Here is a 22,520-nt window from a genome sequence, read left to right as displayed (position 1 = left end):
AAATAAATAAAACATAATTCCAATTTATATGCAAAGTTACACAGAGGACATCAACTTTCTTCTTTCAACTCATAAATGACATTTATTGTAATCATAAGTACTCTCTGGTACGAAATGTAGCATAAGTACAAATTATAACACCATATCATAATCGATTATGATTCAATTATTAGTCAATTTTTTTCCCCATTTGTTAAATGAGCAGCTGGATGACAATCAAATAAATCACAAAATGGTGTATGTATAAAAGCCAGCTTCGAGTTAGCGTGTTTGTTTGTATGTGTTGCTGCTCCGTGTGTGTTACAAACCGCTGTTTTTTGCCGTTTTATAATTACTGTAAGTAACATCTGTGCTAATTTCCATAAGCCCCGTCTATGGCTAGCGGACATTTGTTAGACAAAATATGGTTGTGTCAAAGTGTTTGTGTGCTCGTGGTGCCATTGCAAAGTGTTTAGCCACCCGGAAGTGCGTTTGACATCACAGTGAAAATGTGCGCTCAGCTAAATGATGAAGCTATTCATGTAGCATTTGAGCACGTAGCAGCATCAGGCTACTTGTCCTCGCAGCCCGTCTGGACAGTGGTGGTCATGCGAAAGAGGTCCACGCCCTCAGCCAGCAGCAAGTCCTGAGCGTAGCGCACCGTCTCGTCCGGCAGGAAACGCGAGCGGCCCAGGATCCAAGCGTACTCCACGTGGAATATGCGCAGGATGTCGGTGCATGAGTAGACCACGGCCACGCTGCTGTAGTCCGTGCTCAGGATCCAGTACGGACTGTAGGGGGTGACTACGGGCAGAGGCGGATGCAGGTGCAAATGATTCGTTGCATTTTTATCCAAACCCCTCTGGTAACCTCTACACGTCATTAGCCGGTAGCTAGCTTAGACCCTTGGTTCAAAAAGTCCTGATTTGATTCAACAAAATAATGACCCAATAGTGACCCTATGAGTTGAAAAGTGGGATTTGTTTTTAAAGACAGGCCAGTCTGTGCTAACATGCTAACGGTAGCGTAACACACATATCTTAGAGAAATACGTCAACAATCTGTCAGTCCGTCTGTCCACCTGCCTGTCTTCTAACTAGCTAGTATGCTAACCAGTTAGCTCAGGAGCTCGCTATCTCGCTAGATAGAGGGATCGTTACTAGCTAGCTGGCATGCTAACCAGTTTGCACTAGATGGATAGGTAGACAGACACGGCTAACCAGTTAGCAAAGCACTTGTTGATGTGATTCAAATCACACCATCAACCTGCGAATGACCACACAAACAAAAAGTAGAATTTCATATTTTGGCTGATGTGTTTCTGCTAACTGTCTCGCTAACAGAGGAGCTAAGCTAACTACTAGATAACGACTAGCTAGCTTATATATGGTTGAGTTGTAACACAGTGACATAGTTCCTCTTGTGGCCATAAAAGTCAGCAACCAGTGACCATTTTTTTTTTTAAATCCCAAAATCATGAGGCCATTGTTGGAAGTCATAAGAATGTGATGACGTGTTCACAGGATCCACTTAAGCAGGACAGAGACGACCGCGGAGAGACTACGGGGCCGGATTGCACATTACTAAACAGGCCTCCGTTGTCAACACAAACACACAAAAGATACGATTGTATTTTTGTGCGTCTTTTGTCACGGCTCACGAGGTGCACCGTGATCGATTTCAACAACCCGGCAACAGTGCTCTTCTGTGTTGTTTAAAAATGACTTACAGTAGGAGAAGCTGACTCCGATTCGGGCCGGTTCTCTCGGGTCGTGGACCACCGCAGTCCCTTCTGCTGTCCTCACCTTGTCTTTACTGAGAACACACACACACAGTTAGCAAATATGGCTCCTTGGCCTCGAAAAACGATGAAAGAAAGAGAAGTCCAGACTCACTAGAACTGCGAGTTCAACACCCGGATGGTTCCATCTGGTCGTATGGCGTAGTTGGCCTCGATGCACTTGCCCCTCTCGAATCTGGCGGGTAGCTTGGCGATCTCGTACCACTTGCCCAAATACTAATGAGCACGACGAAAAGAGGAGGCGCGTTAGGCGAGCGGCCACGTCATCCAGCGGCCGCCGTCTGGGTTACCTGCTGGAGGTTGAAGTTGGGCTGCACCTTGGGGCTGGGGCAGGCCCCCCAGCGGTACGTCTGCGCCGAGGTCAGCAGCGGCAACAACGCCAGGACGACGCACAACGGCAACATGCTTCTTGCAGACGGGAGAGAAACTCAGATTGATAGATTGATACATTCCACTTCTGGTGTGACGTATAAAAAAAAAAAAAAAATAAAAAAAAAAAGAAATCACTGGACAGCTACAGTTGTTCTCAACTTTGCAGGAGAAGCAAGTATCAGAAACAACTACAGAAACTCCTTGCTGGTCCCGGCCTATCGGTCCTTTTCACACAGACATCATGCCAAACCCGATACTACCTTGAAAACTGGGAAATTATTCGGTCAACTCCAAGAAAAAGACGGAAAAGTCACATCTTTACTAAACCCCGACCAAAGTTACATCGCGGTCCTGGCTTTTAGTACCGTTAAGACAGTTACCGTGCCGACCTCCTCAGCCGGGATATCGGCATGCAGATTCAGGGATCGGCTACGGCCCTTCATTCCATGTCTGTGCTGTCCACAAAAAAAGGTCACCCAGGAAAATGGTAGAAATTCACCTTTCATTTCATGTCTGCGGTCTAAAAAATTTGTGGATGGACTTCGATCCTGGTTGAAAAAGCTGAAAATTCAAGGGCTATTGTCTCTTTTTGCTCGTCCCTTTTACATAGCCGCCTCAGAAGCCAAGACATTCATGGGTCGACTTCGTCATTGTGAAAAAGGCAGAAAATACACAATGGTCGCCTCTTAAACTGTGGCTAAACCTCCTGACTTTCTGCTATTCTCTTTCATACAGCCTCCGAAACTACCGCCGAAGCAGAGAAATTTGCCGACTTAAACTACCCGTTCCGTATGGATCCACACAAAAATGTTGGAAAATTCACGACTGTCAAATTTGACAGCGAATTTCCACTCTTCCCTTTGACACAGCCCCTTATCACAAACCTTGCAATCTGAGACGCCACATTGTACTTCACAAATAACATTGTGTGCGCAAACTCGTCGTGCAAGTTTAACAAGTTGTGGAACACGCGAGTGGGACTTTCTTGACGTGATTAAATAATAGCTGTAACTGTTATTTACAAATCTGTGCATTTATACAATTTACAATCAATATTTTCATACAAACTACTATACTACTACTACACTAATATTGTACTCTTCATTACAAATCTGTGCATTTATACAATTTACAATCAATATTTTCATACAAACTACTATACTAATACTACACTACTATTGTACTCATCATTACAAATCTGTGCACTTATACAAGTTACAATCAATATTTTCATACAAACTACTATACTAATACTACACTACTATTGTACTCTTCACTATCACTGCATTTATGCACACACGATTTGAATACAAAGCTTTTGAAATGAAGCAGTAAAAACATGCATTTCCCATCATGCATCAGGTGAGAGCCCTTACCTTGATCACATAAATCCTGATCCTTTTGTCCTGAACTCTCTCCTCTGCTTCTTGGAGGTGTTTAACCTCTGGAACACTGGGGGGGGCGTGTTCACGCCGTGACGTCACATCGACGCTGATTGGACGTCTGCAGTAGGGTCTTCATTTTGAATGACTCGCAAGCGCTTTGTGATGAGCAGCAGAATATTTCCATTTATTGGAGAACGACGTAAACAAAGGCAAGCTTTCGAAATGTTGTTCCTGCTTCTGCCGCTACATGTCGCTAAAATTCAGTTTTCCATTTCCTGGGTGAACTCTCACTCTTGTGCGAAGATTGCTTTGCAGTGTGTGTGTGTGTGTGAGAGAGAGAGCGAGCGAGTGAGAGACTGGTAGAAGTACTAATTCAACTCCTGTACTCAAAAGTAAAAATTTATTTATTATTGAATTATTACATATCAATGATACATTATGAGCATGCTTCTAACTTGAGCTAATGTTTTGGTCAGCCAATGTAATTAACAGATCAAAAACTTAAATTTTTATTTTTAACAGTACATTTCGTGTAATAAAAAGAGACAACACTCAATAATAATAATAAAGATGATTTATTTCCAGTGTTGTTCTTGGAGGGAGGACATTGCACGCATGTCTTTGCTGGCGAGATGCAAACGACAGATGCGACTGGTTCATGTCTCTGTTGAGAAAGACAACGAAGAAACAAACGGAGCAAACCGTGTTGGACTGAGCGCGAGGTGACGCTATCCTCACCTTCAAATTCCTTCTTAAAACAACTGCTCATAGGAACAGTTAGAAAAGGAGGGGGGGGGGGCGGATAGGCACTTTTTTTCTTTTTGCAGTGCAAAAACATACATTGAAAATTACCGGACTCAGATTGGGAATAGAAAAAAAGGACTTTACACCAAGTATTACATACTCGTATGTCAGCGTTCTATGACATTTAATTCTATTCGATAAAACTGTAATATATTCGTCAAGCTAATTGCTGGCTGTTTTGTCTGTGCTGCAAAAACAACCAACCAAACATTCCCACAGCACGCGGCTCGCTTCCTCCCCGCGTGCACCACGTGGACAAAAGGGACAAAACATGTGATTTATGTCTTGGGAGTGCGTCTGGTTTGTCTTGTTGCTCGCTGGGGTTCTTCCACAACAAACTTATCAAAGCACGCTTTTCTGGACAAAACAAGATTTGAGGCTCTAGTTTGACCAGAAATTGACTGAGAGGTGCGTCCCGATACTTATGTCCAGTTTATGTACACGTACAGTGCACCCCCGCATATTTGCGCTTTGGCATTCACAAATTTTTGGGGGAACTATCCTCCGTTACTCACCGAAGAGAAATTCAGTTTGTTTTATGCCAAAACAACAAAACATTACTTTGGCGCCATCTGTTGGGATCTTGGTGTAAATAACGTAAATTGACATGAGTCGTGCTTTGTCGCCATCTTGTGGCAACTATAGGCTACTACAAACTTCGGAGGGTGTCAACTACTCACAGACTTTCATTATCCCCAGCAGGGCTCAGTTCGTATCCGCCACGGATAGTTAGGGGTTTAGCTTTTGCAAATTCGCCTATTACGTTTTTGTGCTCAGGCCAAAGCCATGTCTGATATTAAAATATTGCTTTGACATCATCTTGACTATGTTGAAGGGAGGGAAGGCTTATTAAGACAGCCCACCACACCCGTCTAATAGAAACGTACTGCTTTGCTGCCATCTTGTGGCATATATTTGCAGTTACAAATCTTTCTAGGTTGGGTGCAGATTACTTGCCAATTTTTGCTATTCAAGTAGCGGAGGAACCCTGTACACTGTTGGAAACAAACAACTAACTTGTGTTCGTCCAAGTTGGAAAGTTATACATTCTTCATAAAAACAGAAGAAAAACAAAGCAAAACGGGGGCGTGCAAGAGGATGTTGAGTTCCAGTCCGGCCAGCGATGCGCATCATCAAGTCTGCCAGTAACAAAGATGGCAGCTGTACACGTTATGTACACATAAACCTTGTAGAAAAACAAAACAAAACAAAACTATTGTGCAGCTGAGAGAGCACATTCGTACAATAACAACACATTCATTCTGGTTTTGGGGTGGGGCGCGGGGTCAGAGGTACTGGTAGAAGCGCGAGCGCACCACCTGCGCCCCCGACAGTTTGTGAGGGTGCGCGTCTTCCCCGAGCGGAGATTTGCTTTTGCCGTTGGCAGTCGCCGAGTCCTGGGCGTCCGTGTCCTCGGGGACGGCTTTGGGCGCCGCCTCCGTGTTTGCCGGCGGGGGCGACCCTCGGCCGCCCCCTCCCGGGTCACCCCGTCCCGGAGCGCCCGCTCCCGAGTCGCCCCGAACTGGGCTGCACTCCCGGCCGAGCCAGTCGCGGATGTTGAAGTCCTGCGAGGCGCGCCGAGGTTTCAGGCGGTCCAGCAGCGACAGCTCCGCCGTCTGGTCCGCGCCGCCCTGCTCCCGCCAGTCGTGGATGGCGGCCAGCTCGGCGAAGTCCCTCTGGCCGCCCATGGTGTGCCGCCGCCGGATGTTGTTCCGTCGCCGGCCGTCGCCGGCGCGGCTCTTCGGAGCGAACATGTCGTCGGAGGAGGTGCGCAGCCTGAACTTGAGGCGCTCGGTGATCTTGAGGTGCCAGGCGGCGGGTTCCGAGCGCTCCGACTCGCTGCGGGACGACGAGCTGAGGCTACTGGTGGACCGCCCCTTCTTCATTACCTCCAGGACACGCGCCAGTCGCGTGGAGGCATCCGCCCGGCCCTCGCCGCCCGCCACCTCCGCTGACGACTCGCTGTCCGTCTTGTGCCGGAGCGACCGGCGCCGAGATATCGTGTCGCATTCCATCATCTTCTGCGTCGGGAAAAGACGCCGCCCTTCCATCTTGGTTCTGCCGCCCCCCTTCTCCTTCTCGGGGCACGGGGTGGACCGGCTGCCGCCGCCCGGCGCAAATACCGGGAAGTCACTCTCGCTGTCCGTCTCCTGCGGGCCGGCCCTCGCTGACCAGCTCGCTGCGCTCGTCGTCCGCCTCTTCACCGCCCTGCAGCTCGGGGGTCAGCGCCAGGGACTCTGCGCCGGTCGGGAAGGTGACGGACGAGGTGGTGGAGTAGTCCGAGGTGATGGAGCTCACGTCCACCTCGGCGACTCCCGCCGTTCCCGCCCGGAGGTCGGTGGACACTCCGGCGGTGGGTGCCTTCGGCTTGACTGACGCGCCGGAGCTCAGGGTGCCGAGGTCTGATGATGGCGGGTCGGACGAGGAGGCTTTTTCCCGAGGGATGCCTTGGCGGCCGATGTCCGTGGAGGGGCGCCTCGCGTCCCTCTTGGCTTTGGGCGTCATCTCGGCGCATCTGCCGTTCTCCGTCCCCTCGCCGCCCGCTTTGGCCTCGACGCCGCTCCGGGTGTCCCGCTGCGGGTCCGCCTTCTGCCCGGGGATTTCCTTCCTGGGGAAAACGGCATCCAGGTCATCGTCGGAACTACTGGGCTGCACTTTCTCCTTGGACTTCTTTCTTTTGCGGCTGGCTGCAGCAAAGATGGAGGAGACCAGGAGGTCTCGGCCGCACTGGTCCTTCCCAGAGCCCCAGGAACCCTGCGCATAGAACGCATCTGATCAACCTTCATGCACACGGGGCTCCTCCTGTCATGCCTGAAAACATCAATCTGGACTCCACCCACCTGTACTTCCCCGAAATGGTACTCTCCTTGCTCAATCGTAACCCTACTTTTCACTCTCATTACTTTGCCCTCCCCCCATTTTTTAATCTTGTCGCAGCACTTCCCCTCCCATCGACCTTTTACTGTCTTTGCATTGCCGCCCGGTGCTCTCCCTTTCACTCTCGTTTCACACCACCTCCCCGACCTTTGACTCTCCTTGCTTCGCATCCCCCTTCCCGATGTATTGCCCTTCTCAACCCTCTCCTTTCATTCGTGGTTTCGCACCCCTTTCCCTACCTTTTACTGTGGCCACGCCCACCTTACACGCTCCTCCTGCACGCCCTCCCTTATCTTTGAACATCTTCACAACTCCTGCTTTCATTTTGACTGTCCCCGGTTAACACTCGCCTTCCCTACCTGCTCCCGTGAAGCGTCACAAAGTAGACAGAGAAAGAACCATTAACAACGTAACCATGGCAACCTTAAAGCGGCAGAAGCAGCAGCCTGATGCTCAGCGCGAAGCTTACATTCATGACAACAGTGCACCAAGTGAGTCCCTGCAGGCTGTCTGACAGGCAGCGGCCAGCCATGCATTTGTGCGCACAAAATAAAAATAAAATGTTGAAATTGGTGGCGACGGGATGACCGCACTTGCCGTGAGCTTCCCTTTGGAAAAGACTGCAGACAGTTATGCCTTGTTGGGCAATTGAAAAGAAAAACACTCACCGACCACTTCAATAGGTGCACCTTGTCACTGTCTACCAAGGAGCATGTATTAAATTCAAAAGGTTTTAATGCTCTAAAATATTGAAACAAACTTGCTCATGCAAAGAATTTGAGTTTTTACTAAAAAGGAGAGTCCTTTAAAGTTTCGCAGCACATGCTTTCTCTTCGCCATTAAACTGGCTTTGATATTGCAGCCAAACTCCGGCCTTTTACTCTCCTTGCTCCAAGGGGAGGACCTTATGCAGCAAAATATGGGGGAAAGCACTAAAAATCAACACTGGTAAAGGAATCTCTCTGACTGGACCTTTGTGGTTTTGCCAAGGCAGAATTTCTCTTCTAAGGTGGTGCTGGTGTACCTAATGAAGTGTCTGGTAGGGCTTAATCGTGACCTACCTCCTGGCATCCTAAACTAGCGTCGTTACGTCTCTACTCACCTTTGACTTGGCCGAGTCACTGGTAGGAGAATCTGCGGAATAAAAGAAGAAGAAGAAGAAGAAGGTCAAAAAGGAAAAAATAACTTGATGGAGAAGCGTCACGTATTGATGGCGTGATGAGAGCGCACAATGACGTCAGACACAATAGCGAGCACGCACGCACGCAGGCCATGCTGTACACAGCGGTACACTCAAAACGGTGAAACAGCGCCCCCTGCCCAGACAACTTGAAGCATGTGAACACAAAAAGCGTGAAGTGAAAAGTGCGAGGCGTGCAATGGACACAAACGACACGATGCCTTGACGCTAACGCTTTATCTACGTGCGTTCACATTCATGATAGCTTTTTAGTGCGTTTGTCCCCAAAAAATAAACGCGCAAAAACAGCAGAGCAAAAAAACTAAACAAAAAAGGCATATATTTGTGTTTTTATAGCATAATCAATCACACTGGTCAAATAGCTATTGTTGCGCTGGTCTGTATTGTTTGTTTCCTAAAAAGAAGACAAACTATTGGTGTTGCACTCTTCTAAAATGAAAATAGAAAATAGAATGAGTGAAAATGCGGACTCATTTTACAGATACACTACACTGAAATGTTTGTCATTTTCTTTTTACAAATGTGAGGATTACATCTTCCAGCTAACACAAACGCCAAATTCACCGTCTCCCAAAAATGTGAATATGACACAAATAGATTTTTAATACAGAAATTTGGCAGGAATTGGCCTTCTGAAAAGTATTTCCCAATGTGTTTATTGAACATGTAATGAGTTTCACTTTTTGAATAGAACTACCGAAATAAACGACAGTCTACGACATTCTCATTTATTGAGACGCACCATTAAACATTTATTCATTGTGTTGTTTATTTTAAAAGCTTTTATTTGCCGTAGAATTTTCATTTTTGAGTTTTAATGTTTTCAAATATGTTCTTGTTTACGCAAAATACATGTTTATCGGATGCAAGGTATTTGGTTGTATTACAGGTTTTAAATTTTGTCTGTCCTTGTTTGGTATTTTTCAGCAATTTGCTTATTTGGTTTAAGTAATCTTTATTTGTATTTTTCTGTACAATGTGATTGGAAACAGTATTAAATTTTTTACATTCACATTTTAAATATGTACAGTATCTCACAAAAGTGAGTCCACCCCTCATTTTTTGGGGTAAATATGTTATTGTATCTTGTAACCTGTGGAAGGTAAGTTAAGTCAGTGCTGGAAAATGATTGTGGCCATAGAAAATATTGACACGTTGGGCCCAATTTGGACATTTTCACTTAGGGGTGTACTCACTTTTGTTGCAAGGGGTTTAGAAATGAATGGTTGTGTGTTGAGTTATTTTGAGGGCAGAGTAAATTTACACAGACTGATATACAAGATATACATGGACTATTGTGTGTTGTAGAAAATTCTTCAGTGCCGTCCCATGAAAAGATATATTTACAAAAAATCTGAAGGGTGTCCTCACTTTTGTGAGATCCTGTTATATACACACATCTGGAAAAAAATGAAGAGATCCCTGCAAAACATTTACATTTCTTATAAACTGCTGACGACATAATCCCCAAATACAAATATCATCATTTGGAGCATTTATTTGCAGAAAATTAAAAATAGTCAAAATACCCCCCCCCCCAAAAAAGCTCCTGTATTTTTTGGGTGATCTCATCATTTTTTCCAGAGCTGGCCCACACGTCTGATTTCAAAATAAAATGTGGCCCGTGTGTACAAAAGTGGAAAAAGGTTTACAAATCCCTCTCCTGGTTTTGATGACGTTGACACAAAACAATGGACACGAGTGGTTGCCATGACAACAGTGATGTGATGTTGGGGAGAGTGGGGGGGGGGGTCACAGAGGGGCTCGCCCTATGAGGAGAGAGGACGCCACACGAGACAGGAAGTATCGGGAGGGGCTAGGGGGACGAGCCTCGAATGGGTCCCGGCGTCCACCTAATGTGGTCGTGGGCGTCGGTCTTAAACTTTGCGCCCAGTGTGCCCCTCTGCGCCCCCTGCAGTACGGATGACGGTACGACGGGCGGGACCATACCGTGCCGTCTCCCCCGCGGGCCAGCTAAGAAACAGTGAGGAGAGACAGCGGAGAGCCGTTTTCAGACAGTCGTTGCGGCTATACGCCCACAGAAAACCCACCACAGGGGGCGCCGTACTGTACCGTGTAGCTGCTTTCTTGTTTGTTTTTTTTCCTCTTTATTTTTGTTACCCTTTTTTCTTAAAAGAACTGCGGGTTCCGGCAGACTAGGCAGCTACACCGCGGGCAACAATCCTCCTTCTTCCTACAGTTCCAGCTGTCCATCACGGACACTATAGAGTCCATCAGTGACATCACGGCGTGATAGACTCCGCCCACTTGGCCTGTGTCAAGATCAGTATGTGTGAAAGGCGGCAAAGCCTTTAGGACACCCGACAGAGCCTCACTAGTAGAGACAGAAGGATCGAGAGGAGGCCTTTTGACTGGGAACACTGCAAACAACATTAGTCACACATAGCGGCAGCAGCAGCGCAAAGCGGGGAAGCTCTCGAAGCAAATCAAGAAGAAGCAGCCACAATTTATCGCATCTCGTTCGTCGCCCGTGCTGATAAACTGAAAGCCACACGGGCCCGCGCTTTTCAAGGTTTCCCAGCCTTCGCTGTGAGCCAAGGCACATATTGCACAGCAGAAAAACCTCACGGCAGACAACCAAAGAAAAAAAAAGGATAACAGTGGTAGCTTGAATTACAAGCCAGTTTTTCTTGTTCCCAGCCATCCCTTGGTTGGCCGATGCGCTTTCAGCCCTTTCGTGAACGGGACGAGCGGCGCAATTACAAAATGAAAACGCTCGCAAGGAGCATGACGAACCGAAGGGAATAAACCGACTGGCTGCGGGCTCCGGATGTCCCACGCTAGGCCACGCCCCCTTAAGGTACACATTAACACACAGATACACCAGTGTCCTACTTTTGGCTTAATTATTCATCATTAACGTTCAGTTTTACTGATTTATTTTACAATACAGTGCTATTTGTCTTGATTAAGCAGTAGGTCGTTAAGTCACAATGTTATTATATTTAACCTGCGTGTGTGTGCACGCATTTCGGTGTGGTGGGAGGGGTTGATTTGGATTTTAACCATGTAAAACACTTTTTACTGTATGAAAAGCGCTTCATTATAAATAAAGTCAAACGGATTTGACTGCTTGATTAACTCATTCACTGCTAGCCTTCCCAGTTAACACTGACATTTAACTTCTAAAGCCGTCAGTGAATGTGTTAAAAAACACAAACAAATTGTGGTGGTCTTTCGAGGGTGGGAACAGATTAATTAATGGGGAAACTGAATTGACAAAATAAAATTTGACCAAGCGAAATCCATAAATTGAAGCACGCGTAAGTCAAGGCACCACTGTGATAATTTGCAGCAATTAAGTGAAATTGTTTTCTTGCCGCGGCAGAGTGGTTAGGAATTGCCGGTGTACGGTGTGAGCGGAGTCATCGGAGAGAAAAAGAGTCAACGGGCCGGCGCGACGACGGCGGAGGGGCGGGGCCCTTACCTGACACTTCGCCCTGCGGCGTGCCCGTGCGGCCGATGTTGGTCAGCAGGTGGTCGATGTTGGGCACCGGCTGCGACTCCACGGCGCTCTCCTCGTGTGACGCCGTCTGCGGACACGCAAGAGTCGACACCGTATGTGTCTTTTCCGAACGTTTGGGACCAATCGGCGGCAGAAAAGTCATCGACTGCCGCTGACCTCAACTGAAACGATGACAAAAACATCCGCCACCGGATATGCCCCAAAGTGTTGTTGTTTTTCCTCGATTTCCTCAAATCGACTATACCACTTGTCTTCGATCCTGGCACTTTTTGGTGAGAGAAGCGGGCGGGGCACCGTGGAAAGAGGTGGGTAGAGTAGCCACAAATTGTACTCAAGTAAGAGTACTTTTACTTAATATGACTCAAGTAAAAAGTATGCCTCCGAGTAATGATTCCAGAGAATCAAAAAGTATTTCGTGAAGGAAAAAAACAACTATTCAAGTGCTGGTGAGCAACTTCTGATTTACTTTTTTGATCAAAACATAAACGCCAACGAGACAAAAATATAAAATGGGAATGTGAAATTTCAGATATTGCCCGATAATGTCACTTTAACTGAAACAATAACACATTTTAGCTTCATAAAATAACAAAAATTAAGGTAAATTCTGCCACAAGAATTTGTCTTAAATAGGGATGCGCGGGTACTGACAACAGGAGTCTACTTTATCGAGCTGACACCGGCTTTATTTCAAGGTATCGGGAACTCATGAAGGCTACTGATACCAACCACCGATACTTAAGGCAAAAAAAAAAAAAAAAAAAAATCTGACATCAAATAAGTCCTCCTCGCCAGTAGTTGGCGCTGCACTGCGGCCGTTTGACACATCTGCAAATCATCGCGTGCATCAGAAAGCAAGAAAGGTCTTTGTTGATAATTATATGCCGTTGTGTTCATTGAAATTTAAGGCATCAAAAGTACTGATAGTATCAGTACTCTGTATCGGTGAGTACTTAAGAGTGAATAAAAAGTGGTATCGAACATCCCCAGTTCCAAATTTACTGTCTTCGTTTCCACTCATTAAACAGCGCAATAAGCTCACCAGGCAGAGCCAAGATTCGAACCCAAAATCTCTCAACTGCGAGGCAGATGGTGACAACCTCTACCTCATTGTGTAATGCCCACATTTGCATACTGAGATAAAAACAAGCGATGCTCACCACTGGATCGCCATTGCCTTCTTCAGTGAAGAACCAGTCGTACTGTACAATTAAAAAAATAAATAAAATAAAATAAAAACATTTTAAAATGTACAACATGAAAATATTAAAAACAGATTTTTACGGGTGGCGGGGTGGCACTCACATTCTGAATGAGGGTCTCCACGATCTTGTACTGGTCGGGCATGTGCGTCACCATGTGGGTCATGTTGTCCTCGGTGGTGCGCACCAGCGTCGGACCGAACACGATGGCCAGGTTCCTCGGCTCCATCTGGAATGAGGAGCGTCTCGTTACTTATTCTCGCTGTTGAAGACGCACAAAAAGAACAAACAGAAGAAGAAAGTGTGCCTTGTTCTTCTCAGAGTTGTCTGCGACGGTTTTCAGATGAGCTGAGAGGAACTTGAGGGTTTCGAAGTGATGATCGGGAAGTTCGTGAAGCTGAAAAAAGACACAACCAGACTTCGGAAAACGATCGCTGAACGATCCACGATCGGCGCCAACAAAAGCAGACACGGAATTTAGAGCGAGCCAAGCGGGAAGTGACCAAACAACCCACCAGCCGCTTCAGCACTTTGAGCCTCTCCACGGGGTTTTCTATTCTGTTGGCCTCGATAAAGTCAGCGTACCTTTCTGCAGGTCCAGAGTGGGAAAAAAAAAAATACAAAAAGTACAGCTCAATTTGTACACTAGAGGCCGGCAAAAACACGCGAGGAGACAAAAGCACGTACCGTTGGTGAAGAGCGGCTCGGGGAGCTTGCGGAAGAACGATTTGAGCAAGCTACTGATCACGTTGAGATCTCGCCATTTCTGCAAAACCACACACATTGACAACAATGATCAATGGTGGGAAATTACGAAAAGGATCAATTCCACCAAACTTATACCAAAGCAAACGGTAGCTAAGCGGTAAGAATCACTGCTATTTCCAAGCGTAATGGTGGTCTGGTATAATGATTCCACATTTCCAGTTGACGACTCGACTCCCCGAAAACTCACTCAGTAGCGCCCCCGCTGTGGACAGTTAGAAAAACGGAGCCCCTGACGCCACTTTCACTGATCGACATGACATGTCTATGAAAACAAGACGCACGAAAAAGTCTCAAAATTGAACAGGAAGTGGGTTTGGTTTGAAGAAGCTGAATTTGTTTTGCTTTAGGGAATTCTCCCAAATAAACGCAGATTAGCAGTACAGTTCCGAGCCAGACAGGCGATGATAAATTACCAAACTTTTTTGCCGAAGTCGTGTAATGTGGGCGGACCTAAAGTCAGTTATTGGGGTTGGAAGCGGCCAGTTCCCTGGCTCAAACTAGTACGACAGCCGAACGAGGCCCGACGGAAAGCAGACCTGCGAGACGACGAGACGGGCGATGATCGATTGCCGAGCTTTACTGGCCTAGGCCGCGGAATGTGGGCGTCAAAATTTGATGGCGGATCGGCCGTGAAAAAAGGGCTGCGGCGCCCCTTTGAGTAACTGGTGAGAAACTTCTGATTTATTTTCGCCAGACTCGCTGAGATGCGGCGCGATTAAACACGATGCCTCGCCAAGGGTTTCCTTTTACGGGTTTAGGGGCTGTGGTGTGTGGCTTTAAAAGCTGCTCTGACGTGAATGGGTGCAAAGAGATAAAAAAAACAGAAAGAAAAGCAGCCATAAGGATGAGGTGACTCACGTCGTCCTGGATGTCGATGTCGTGCAGGCCCTTGTTGTTGAGCTCGTCCTGCATGTTGGAGATGGCGGCGTTGTTGCCCGGCACTCTGTAGATGCCCGTGTACTCCAGGCCTCGCTCCTCCACCAACTTGCAGCACACCTCCACGATCAGCGGCACAAACTGCAGCACACAAACGCGCACGGCAAGTGATCAGTGGCGCAAAAGTGGACCAAACAACAACAGAGGGTGCCATCAGCCTCCGATTAGAGACCTTGTTGTTGTGCGCGGGAGGACAGTCGTCCAGCCGCACGCCGAATGTGACCCCGGGTGACGGTTTCTTCTCGAAGGGTTTCCTCATCAGGCCCGGGATGCCCTTCCTCCACGGCCCTTTGTCCTTGGGGGGGCTGGCGTCGTCTGCGGGGAGAAGCGGAGCGTGTTCATTTCCTCAAATTTGCATTCGAGTCTCTACGAGTGTTTAGCCGCCGCAGAGTGGCACCGGAACGCCAAACTATTTTCTCGCCACTAATGTGCCACCGGGTGGCGCCAAAGCATTACTGTTATTCCTGAGTACAAAAACAGTGAATAGGTGAGTTTTTCCAGTCAATAACGGAGGATAGGCTACCAAAATAAAAACAAATCTGCAACTCGGCAAATTCGCGTCTGCCTAAACAAATATGGGACAGTTCACTGTTGATCAAAATCCTCTATTTCACCCCCCCCAAAATTCCTGTTCTGGAATAAAAAGTCACCTATCATGTAGCATTCTGTTTGACCATGCAGCTCACCAGGACAGGTTTGGAAAAACAAACAAAACAAACCCCGCACGGCTGACCTTTGTGCGTGTTCTTCTTTTCCTGCTCGGGCTTGGGCGAGTGCGGGCTAGGAGTTTTGGCGTCTCCTTTGCCCCCCAGCAGGCTCTGGCGGATGCTCAGCGACTGGCGAGACGAGCGCGGCGACGGCTCCGTCTTGCTGCCCGTCGGGCTGAGGGAGAGACGCAACGTCCTCAGCGGGACCCACCACCACAAATTCCCACCGACCAGAGCTCCTCTGAGGCGCGTCTCTTACCTCATCAAGGTGTTGTACTCTCGGATCTTGCGGCTGATGAGGTCATGGCTCGTGAAGGCCGCGGTCTAAAAAAACAAAACAAAGGATGAAGTGCAAGCGGGTGGCAACGTCCTCAGTCTCACTCACGGGGAAACTCTGCTCGCTATATCATCGCGCTCGCACTGGAATAACATTGCCAAGATGCGTGAACGCACACAACTTATTTCAACTCCAGAGCAACTTTGTTCAGAGCAATTTGGGAATTTCATCACATTCGTAATAATTATTACACAGGATATATGCAGTACCTGTAAATACTGCATACAATACAAATATATACAATTATTTCGGGGGAATTTTTAAATTATATATAATCATATATTGCTTAAATTCATTGTTTATTATTAACATTCAAAATGAATTGTAATCTTTTGGGGAAATGTACTTATGTTAGTCTAATAAAGACATTTTTGGGGGGGTAATTTTCATAACATTTTAATTAATAATGTATAATTTTAGAATTTTAAATATTTTTCAATTGTATTTACACTTTCAGGGAAAGGTTTATTAATTATCATACATACATTAAATATGTATACTTTAGTACATTTTAAATGAATGAAAATATGTTTACTTTAGTAAATTTTTAATGCATGAAAATATTAAAAATATTTTGTTATTTGATGGCAATTCATAATTTAACATAAGTGTATTATGGTATCAGTTATTATTTTGCCACACATTTGGAAAATGTAATGACATTTTTAGGGACTTTCAGGGACATTTTAATGAATAATCAGCTACAATTTGAGATACTTTATTAACTGTCCATCAATACAAATGTTTTTACATAGGCAATAATAAACAAGCACGACATACGAGAGTAAAAGAAGTCTTGGGATTCCCGTTGAGATGTTGAAGGCATGCAAGCTGTGCCAACCCGCTAAGGGGAGGACTTCCTGTTCCCGTTCTGTTGCCAACTGGTCAAAAGGTCTCACCTGCTCGTCCGGGTCGCCGCTCTGCTGGATGACGCGGATCCAGGCCAGCATGTCGTCGCGGTCCTCGGCCTGGAACAGGTACTCGCGGTCGGACGTGGTGAGGCGCAGCACGTTCTTGCGCTTGGTGTCGCTGTAGGAGATGTCGACGAGGCAGGCGCGCACGCTGATTGGCGGCGGCTCGTCCGCCCGCCCGTCCTTCTTGTCTTTGTACAGGCACAGGTGGTGGCCCCTCAGCACGGCGTACATCTGCTTCCAGGGACGCATGCCGCCGCCCACGCGCTGCGGAAAGCGGGTCGGACACGACAGCGGCGCTGTGAGAGGCCTTGCGTTCAAACTGACACCGCAGATTTCCCAAAAACAGCACAGGAAAGTGCTACCCTGATATATATATCGCACCAAGAGCTTAGAGTCGCATATAATAGATGCCCATTAAAATGAAATGAAATTAAAATTATTATTTATTTATTTTTTTTTTAAACCCAAATCATTCTTTTTGGGATTGGTTCCCCCCCAAAAAGAAGAAAAAAGAAAAACTGAAAAAAAGATTGGAGAAAAATGTGAACACAAAATACTTAAAAAAAACAAACACACATGCGTGAATAGGTGAATCCGCGGGTGCCGAACGGCGAGCATGCGGGTGTACACTGTAATCACGCACATTCACCGTACCAACATTGCCGCATTAGTTAAGACATTGATTGAATATTTCTACAAGCCCCAATTTACAGTTGCGCACCTTCGGTGCAGAAAGCATGCAGCGTAATTGAGAGCAAGAAGAAGAGGCAGAGAAGGTCCCCAAAAAAACCCCAGCAACATCTATCTATATATCTGTCGCCGAGTATTTTTGCAAAGCTCTTTGTATGTGTTGCTGCTCAGTGTGTGTTAAAGGAGCAGTTGGTTGAAGGTTTAGAATTATTGTACATCAATGCTAATTTCCATTGGCGTGTCAACGCCGTTACGTATTGTACGATAGCATTAAGCTAGTGGACTTTGTTTGGACAAAATGATACGGTTTGCTAGATTTTGGTGTTTAATGATACAATATGGCGGCACGGTGGACGACTGGTTAGAGCGTCAGCCTCACAGTTCTGAGGACCTGGGTTCAATCCCCAGTCCCGCCTGTGTGGAGATTGCATGTTCTCCCCGTGTCTGCGTGGGTTTTCTCCGGGGACTCTGGTTTCCTCCCACATCCCAAAAACATGCATTAATTGGAGACTCTAAATTGCCCATAGGTGTGACTGTGAGTGCGACTGGTTGTTTGTTTATATGCGCCCTGGGATTGGCTGGCAACCAGTTCAGGGTGTACCCCGCCTCCTGCCCGATGACAGCTGGGATACGCTCCAGCACGCCCGCGACCCTAGTGAGGAGAAGCGGCTCAGAAAATGGATGGATGGATGATACAATGTTTAATGGCTTTGTGTGTCATTTTTACGCTAACCTTCAATTGGGAGGCACAAAATAAGCAGCTTGAAGCCAGCACACTTTGGCTCTCATTTGTTTTTCTTCTTTTCATGTCTTCAAAGAGATTTCATACAATAGTCTCGCATTCCGAGCCAGTGAGAGGGAGAACAGATGCTAAGGAAGACTTGAAAGTGTAAGTGTTTTAATTAGATTAAATGTGTTTAAAAGCATATGGGAGGGGGAAAACTATATATAAAAAAATTATATGAGACAATTTTGGTCACCCTACTCTTGATATTACACTAACACCGTTTTTACTGTTACACACCAATCTGATCTGACATGTTGCGTAATAACGCCGCTTTAGGTCACTTTCACTACGCACCTTTCCCTTGTCGGTATTCAGCTGCTTGAAATGCAGCAGACCCTCCCGAGCGGCGTCGCAAAAGACATCGGACGATGAATCCCTCCTGGATCCGGAATCTTCCGACGACCTGTCCACCGCCTGTGGTGGACAAAATGTCTCTTTTAAGTCAGTACAATGTTGCAGGTATTGAGTCCATCTTTTTGTTTGTGTTTGTGTGTGTGTGTGTGTGTGTGTGTGTGTGTGTGTGTGTGCGCTGGTGGCCAAGCTGGACTCGCCTTCCTGAGGCCTTTCAGCCCAGCTATCAGGGACCTCCTAGACAGGCACAAAATGTCCAACAATGAATGGGAAACGCTTTCTTTTTTGAATTCGAAATTTCTGTCAGCCGCTAACACTCACCCCGCGCTGTCTTCCCGGTAGTTATCCAAGCCTTCGTCGCAGGACAACGAGCGTTCCGTTTTACCCCCGGAGTCCGACTCGATGATGGTGAGCCGCAGGGAATCTGTTCAGAGCACGATATCGTTATGACATTTAACAGCTCGAGTGGATAAGTGTCGCAGAGATCTGCGATTCCGTTTTACATCGTCAAAAACAACATTTCGACACTCCTTGTAGGAGAAATTACAGGTAACTACAATTCAGTTGCAGACATCCGGTATATGAATTATGGATATCTGCAAGGGAATTGTAGATATCTGTCTTTTTGCTGTTTGAGATATCAACAAATGGACTCTGATTAGTCGTAAATATCTTTAGCAAGCTGTTAAATGTTTAAAAAAAAAAAAGCGCTTGTCATAGGTTGCAACAGCGAGAGCGAGAGACTGGAGGAGTCACAGAATGCCGTCCTAGGAATCTTTCATGAATTTTGCCATTCAGCTCCTTGTTAGAGAACAGCAAGCTGTGCAAAAAGTACTAGAAAAAGTAAAATTTAGTTCACTTGTAAGGTTAGATCATGTTCCTCTGAAAAAAATAAATAAATAAATAAATACTTTTCAATTAGACAAGAAGAGTGAAGAGGCAATTTTTTCAGACACTGGAATATTGGTTGCCCTCGAAAAAATATGTGGGGTGAACATTTATATTGATCCTAAAATGTCGCTGAAACGTCGACTAGCCCAACTCGTACCGTGGTCATGCGACATGTGGCGGCGCACGAGCGGCGAGGTGGCCATGACGGGCGTCGTAGAGATGACGGCCGAGGCCGGAATGTTGAACGTGTCCACGTCCAGGCTGGGACTGGAGGGTTCGTCTGCGGACGAAGACAGATTTCAGTCCTTCAGATCTGGGCTAGTCGTCAGAAAACACCTCAGCAAGTGTGAGCGCGGTCACACAGGGAATTCATCGGAAAAGACGACAATTAAGTACTTGTAATAAATAAGTCATATGGATAACGTGGGACAAAAAAAAAAAAGAGAAGTGGCAATAGTACCCACATTCTGTACTTGTGGAGGAAAAAAGACACGTGAAAAAAGTAATGATTTAACTCAAATATTCTAACACAGGGAGTACTTGAAGCACAGACACGTGAAAAATATACTTACGTACTATCACAAAATATTTCGCTTGGTCAATTGCCACCACTGGAAAAAGGGGAACAGGAAATGACATCACCGCCGCCATCAGGACAACGCGCATACTTGGGTTTCTTTTCTTCAACGCGGTGGGGGGAAACACGAGACGCTTGGCTCGTGCGCTGCCGTAACCGCAAGGCTTAAACGACATCAAACACCTCCAGGAACGCTTTATTACCATGGCGCTCAAGTAGAACTCGCTTACCTATGAAGGGGATGGAGTCCAAGGAGTCACCCGGGTCGCGGGAGCCTCTCCTTTGCCGAGCGCCCCCCAGCCTCCTGAGATGCAGCTCCCTGCGGCTGTCGGTCCAACACGCCACGGCGTCGACAGAACCGGCCTTGACCAACGGCGGCGACTTCTGGCTCACGCCGCCTCGGTTGTCACAAACGGCAAAGACGTAGGACGGCGGGCGCGCGCGAGCAGCTCCTGAGTTTTTGTCCTTTCTCAGGACCACCGCCGTCGCGTCGAGTCCTTCCACGGCCTGGGCCGGACCGCCATTAGTCCGTACAGAGGCCTTTGGCTTTTGGCTCCCAGCTCCATTGGTGTCGGGACAGGTGACGCCGCCGCTTTGCGTGGGGATTTTACACGAGGGACCCGAACAAGATGAAGACCTGGCCGCCAAACTGGCTTCGGACCTGCTGTCCATCTTCAGACTGTCAGCCCGAGTCCGGAGCTCCAGGTAGCCCACGTGGTTTGCAGCGATGCGAGTTCTTCGCTCTTTCTGCAAGTCCGGGGTCTTGGCGGCAGCTGAGGGGTCCGCAATTGAATTTTGAACAGGCAGCCGCGAGGGCCTCGTAACGTTGCCGTCCGGCCTCAATGGAGGTTTGCTGCACGTTCGATCTGCTAAAGAAGAGTTTGATGCGCCCTTTGCGGCGAGACCGCGGTTGAGATGAGGGAAAGTTCTTTGGCTCGCTCCCTGCCTGCTGGCTCTGGCTTCCTCGCCTTGGCAAAGCAGGAGACGCTCCTCCAAACCCGTCCGGTCTGTGGCGCCGAGCCCGCGTTCCTCTGTGGGCCGCTGGCCCAGGTAGTCGAAAGAGCGCGCTCGAGGTTCGCCCGCCCCGGGGCCGGAGAACGGCAGCGCATCTTGGGAAGCGCTCCGGGGCCAGTTGCCGTTCCGCTCCGACCCGCCGAGCCTGTCCTGGGAAGCGCTTCGGAGCGGAGAAGCGCGCGTCCCGCCGTTCGCCCCTCGATCGGTCGATATGCTCCTCCACCTGACCTGAGAGGCTGCCGGTCCTCTCTGGCTGCCGCACAGCGGGGATGCCCGCTGCTGGCTGTAGGCGGAGCTGGAGTCGGCGGCAGCACGCAAACTGTCCAAGCGCTCCTGGATGGTGCGGCAGCCGTACGTGTGGAGCCTCTTGGCGTCGATGTAGTCCTTGTAGGTGGTGTAGTTCCTCCAGTCGATGTTCTGGTGAGGGGAGGACGAGGAGGGGGCCGCGGGCAAGGCCGGGTGGCGCTCGGCTTTGGGCGAGAATGCGCCCGGCGAGGCGGCGGGAGACACTCGTACCGGGGAGTCGCCAGGGTGGCACGGGCTCGGTCGAGCGCTCGGGGGAGGGCTGAGCGCCACCGGCGCTGCGGGAATGGACGAAGGATGCGGCGGCTGCGTGCCTGCCGGAAGTGCGGAGACGAGAGGTGCGGGTCCAGGAGAAGGCGTTTCTGCGGAAGGGCAGTATCGGTCGTCCTCAGTCCTGTGGCCGGGGCCCGCCCGAGCCGACCGCTCGGAGGTCGTAGGCGCTGTCCTCAGGTCGTCGCCGCAGACGCTGGCTGGGCCTGAGGGGGGAACTGGAATTTCCACTCGGTAGCTCTTCTCCGCCGCCCCTCCCTGAGCCGCCTCCCGGGGCGCGCTGTTGACGGCGGGGGGCTCGCTCGCCTCCGTCGTCTCGACTTCTATCCGAGGGTAGCATATGGGCGGGGGCTCGGGGATGTTCCGGGCATTTCCACTGTAGGCCGCATTTCCTTTGAGGTACGCGTCCTGAGAATACGCCTGCAAGAGAATATACGGGACAGGATATCACTTCAGCTGCCTGGCGACACGGAGGTAAAACTTCACACCAGAGACAAGATGGATCCTGGTGCGTTGATTCAAAGGCAAACGTAAACCCCTTTCACACGGCCTTACTGCATCACAGGCCTAACGGAAGAGCCGGGATTGATTCGGTTTTCCTTTTCAGACGCAACTCGCTGAAGCTTCTGTGGCGGCTTTGCGCATTCAGATAATTAGATGCGGGGTGTGGGCAGCGTGGGTGTTTAACTTTACGCTTCGCTTACACACTGGCACTGCGTCTCTGTTCCGCCTCAGATGCCACAAATTCACTAGGGGACACTTCAACCCCCAATTTTACATCGATTTCCTAAACACAGGACGACAAGCCAGGAAAAAGCCAGGCCAAACATGCTAACTGCAGCGCTAAAAAAAACCCGACAAAAAACT

General features: G+C 48.1%; 2 protein-coding genes across 5 annotated transcripts in view; both read right to left on the bottom strand.

The window, feature by feature from the left end:
* Positions 1-7: 7 nt before the first annotated feature.
* Positions 8-3,672, bottom strand: apodb (apolipoprotein Db). Of its 4 annotated transcripts, none has more exons than XM_061758850.1 (5): positions 3,529-3,672; positions 2,071-2,185; positions 1,875-1,996; positions 1,709-1,794; positions 8-783 (listed from the first exon to the last, which is right to left on the bottom strand). In XM_061758850.1, exons 2-5 carry the CDS (start codon positions 2,182-2,184, stop codon positions 551-553), a joined length of 555 nt encoding a protein of 184 aa, XP_061614834.1. In that variant the 5' UTR covers position 2,185; positions 3,529-3,672; the 3' UTR covers positions 8-550. The 4 variants fall into 4 exon arrangements, with proteins under 4 accessions (XP_061614834.1, XP_061614835.1, XP_061614833.1 ...); XM_061758851.1 differs by having other exon boundaries at positions 2,071-2,188; positions 3,529-3,637; XM_061758849.1 differs by lacking the exon at positions 3,529-3,672 and adding an exon at positions 2,533-3,060.
* Positions 3,673-4,096: 424 nt separating this feature from the next.
* Positions 4,097-22,520, bottom strand: part of LOC133469902 (rho GTPase-activating protein 21-like) — a 33,352-nt gene continuing 14,928 nt past the window's right edge. The window contains 19 exon segments of the mRNA XM_061757502.1: positions 4,097-6,491; positions 6,493-7,095; positions 8,321-8,352; positions 11,868-11,973; positions 13,067-13,108; positions 13,212-13,337; positions 13,416-13,505; positions 13,624-13,697; positions 13,796-13,874; positions 14,735-14,893; positions 14,985-15,127; positions 15,546-15,694; positions 15,779-15,843; positions 16,756-17,034; positions 18,542-18,661; positions 18,799-18,835; positions 18,920-19,022; positions 19,647-19,769; positions 20,297-22,073. Of these exon segments, the coding sequence (XP_061613486.1) occupies positions 5,628-6,491; positions 6,493-7,095; positions 8,321-8,352; positions 11,868-11,973; positions 13,067-13,108; positions 13,212-13,337; positions 13,416-13,505; positions 13,624-13,697; positions 13,796-13,874; positions 14,735-14,893; positions 14,985-15,127; positions 15,546-15,694; positions 15,779-15,843; positions 16,756-17,034; positions 18,542-18,661; positions 18,799-18,835; positions 18,920-19,022; positions 19,647-19,769; positions 20,297-22,073 (4,971 nt within the window). The 3' untranslated portion in view covers positions 4,097-5,627.

This window comes from Phyllopteryx taeniolatus, chromosome 20 (assembly GCF_024500385.1).
Source record: "Phyllopteryx taeniolatus isolate TA_2022b chromosome 20, UOR_Ptae_1.2, whole genome shotgun sequence".
NCBI classification, from domain to species: Eukaryota; Metazoa; Chordata; class Actinopteri; order Syngnathiformes; family Syngnathidae; genus Phyllopteryx; species Phyllopteryx taeniolatus.
Note: the sequence above shows the minus strand (reverse complement) of the source record. Positions and strands in the feature narration are given on the sequence as shown.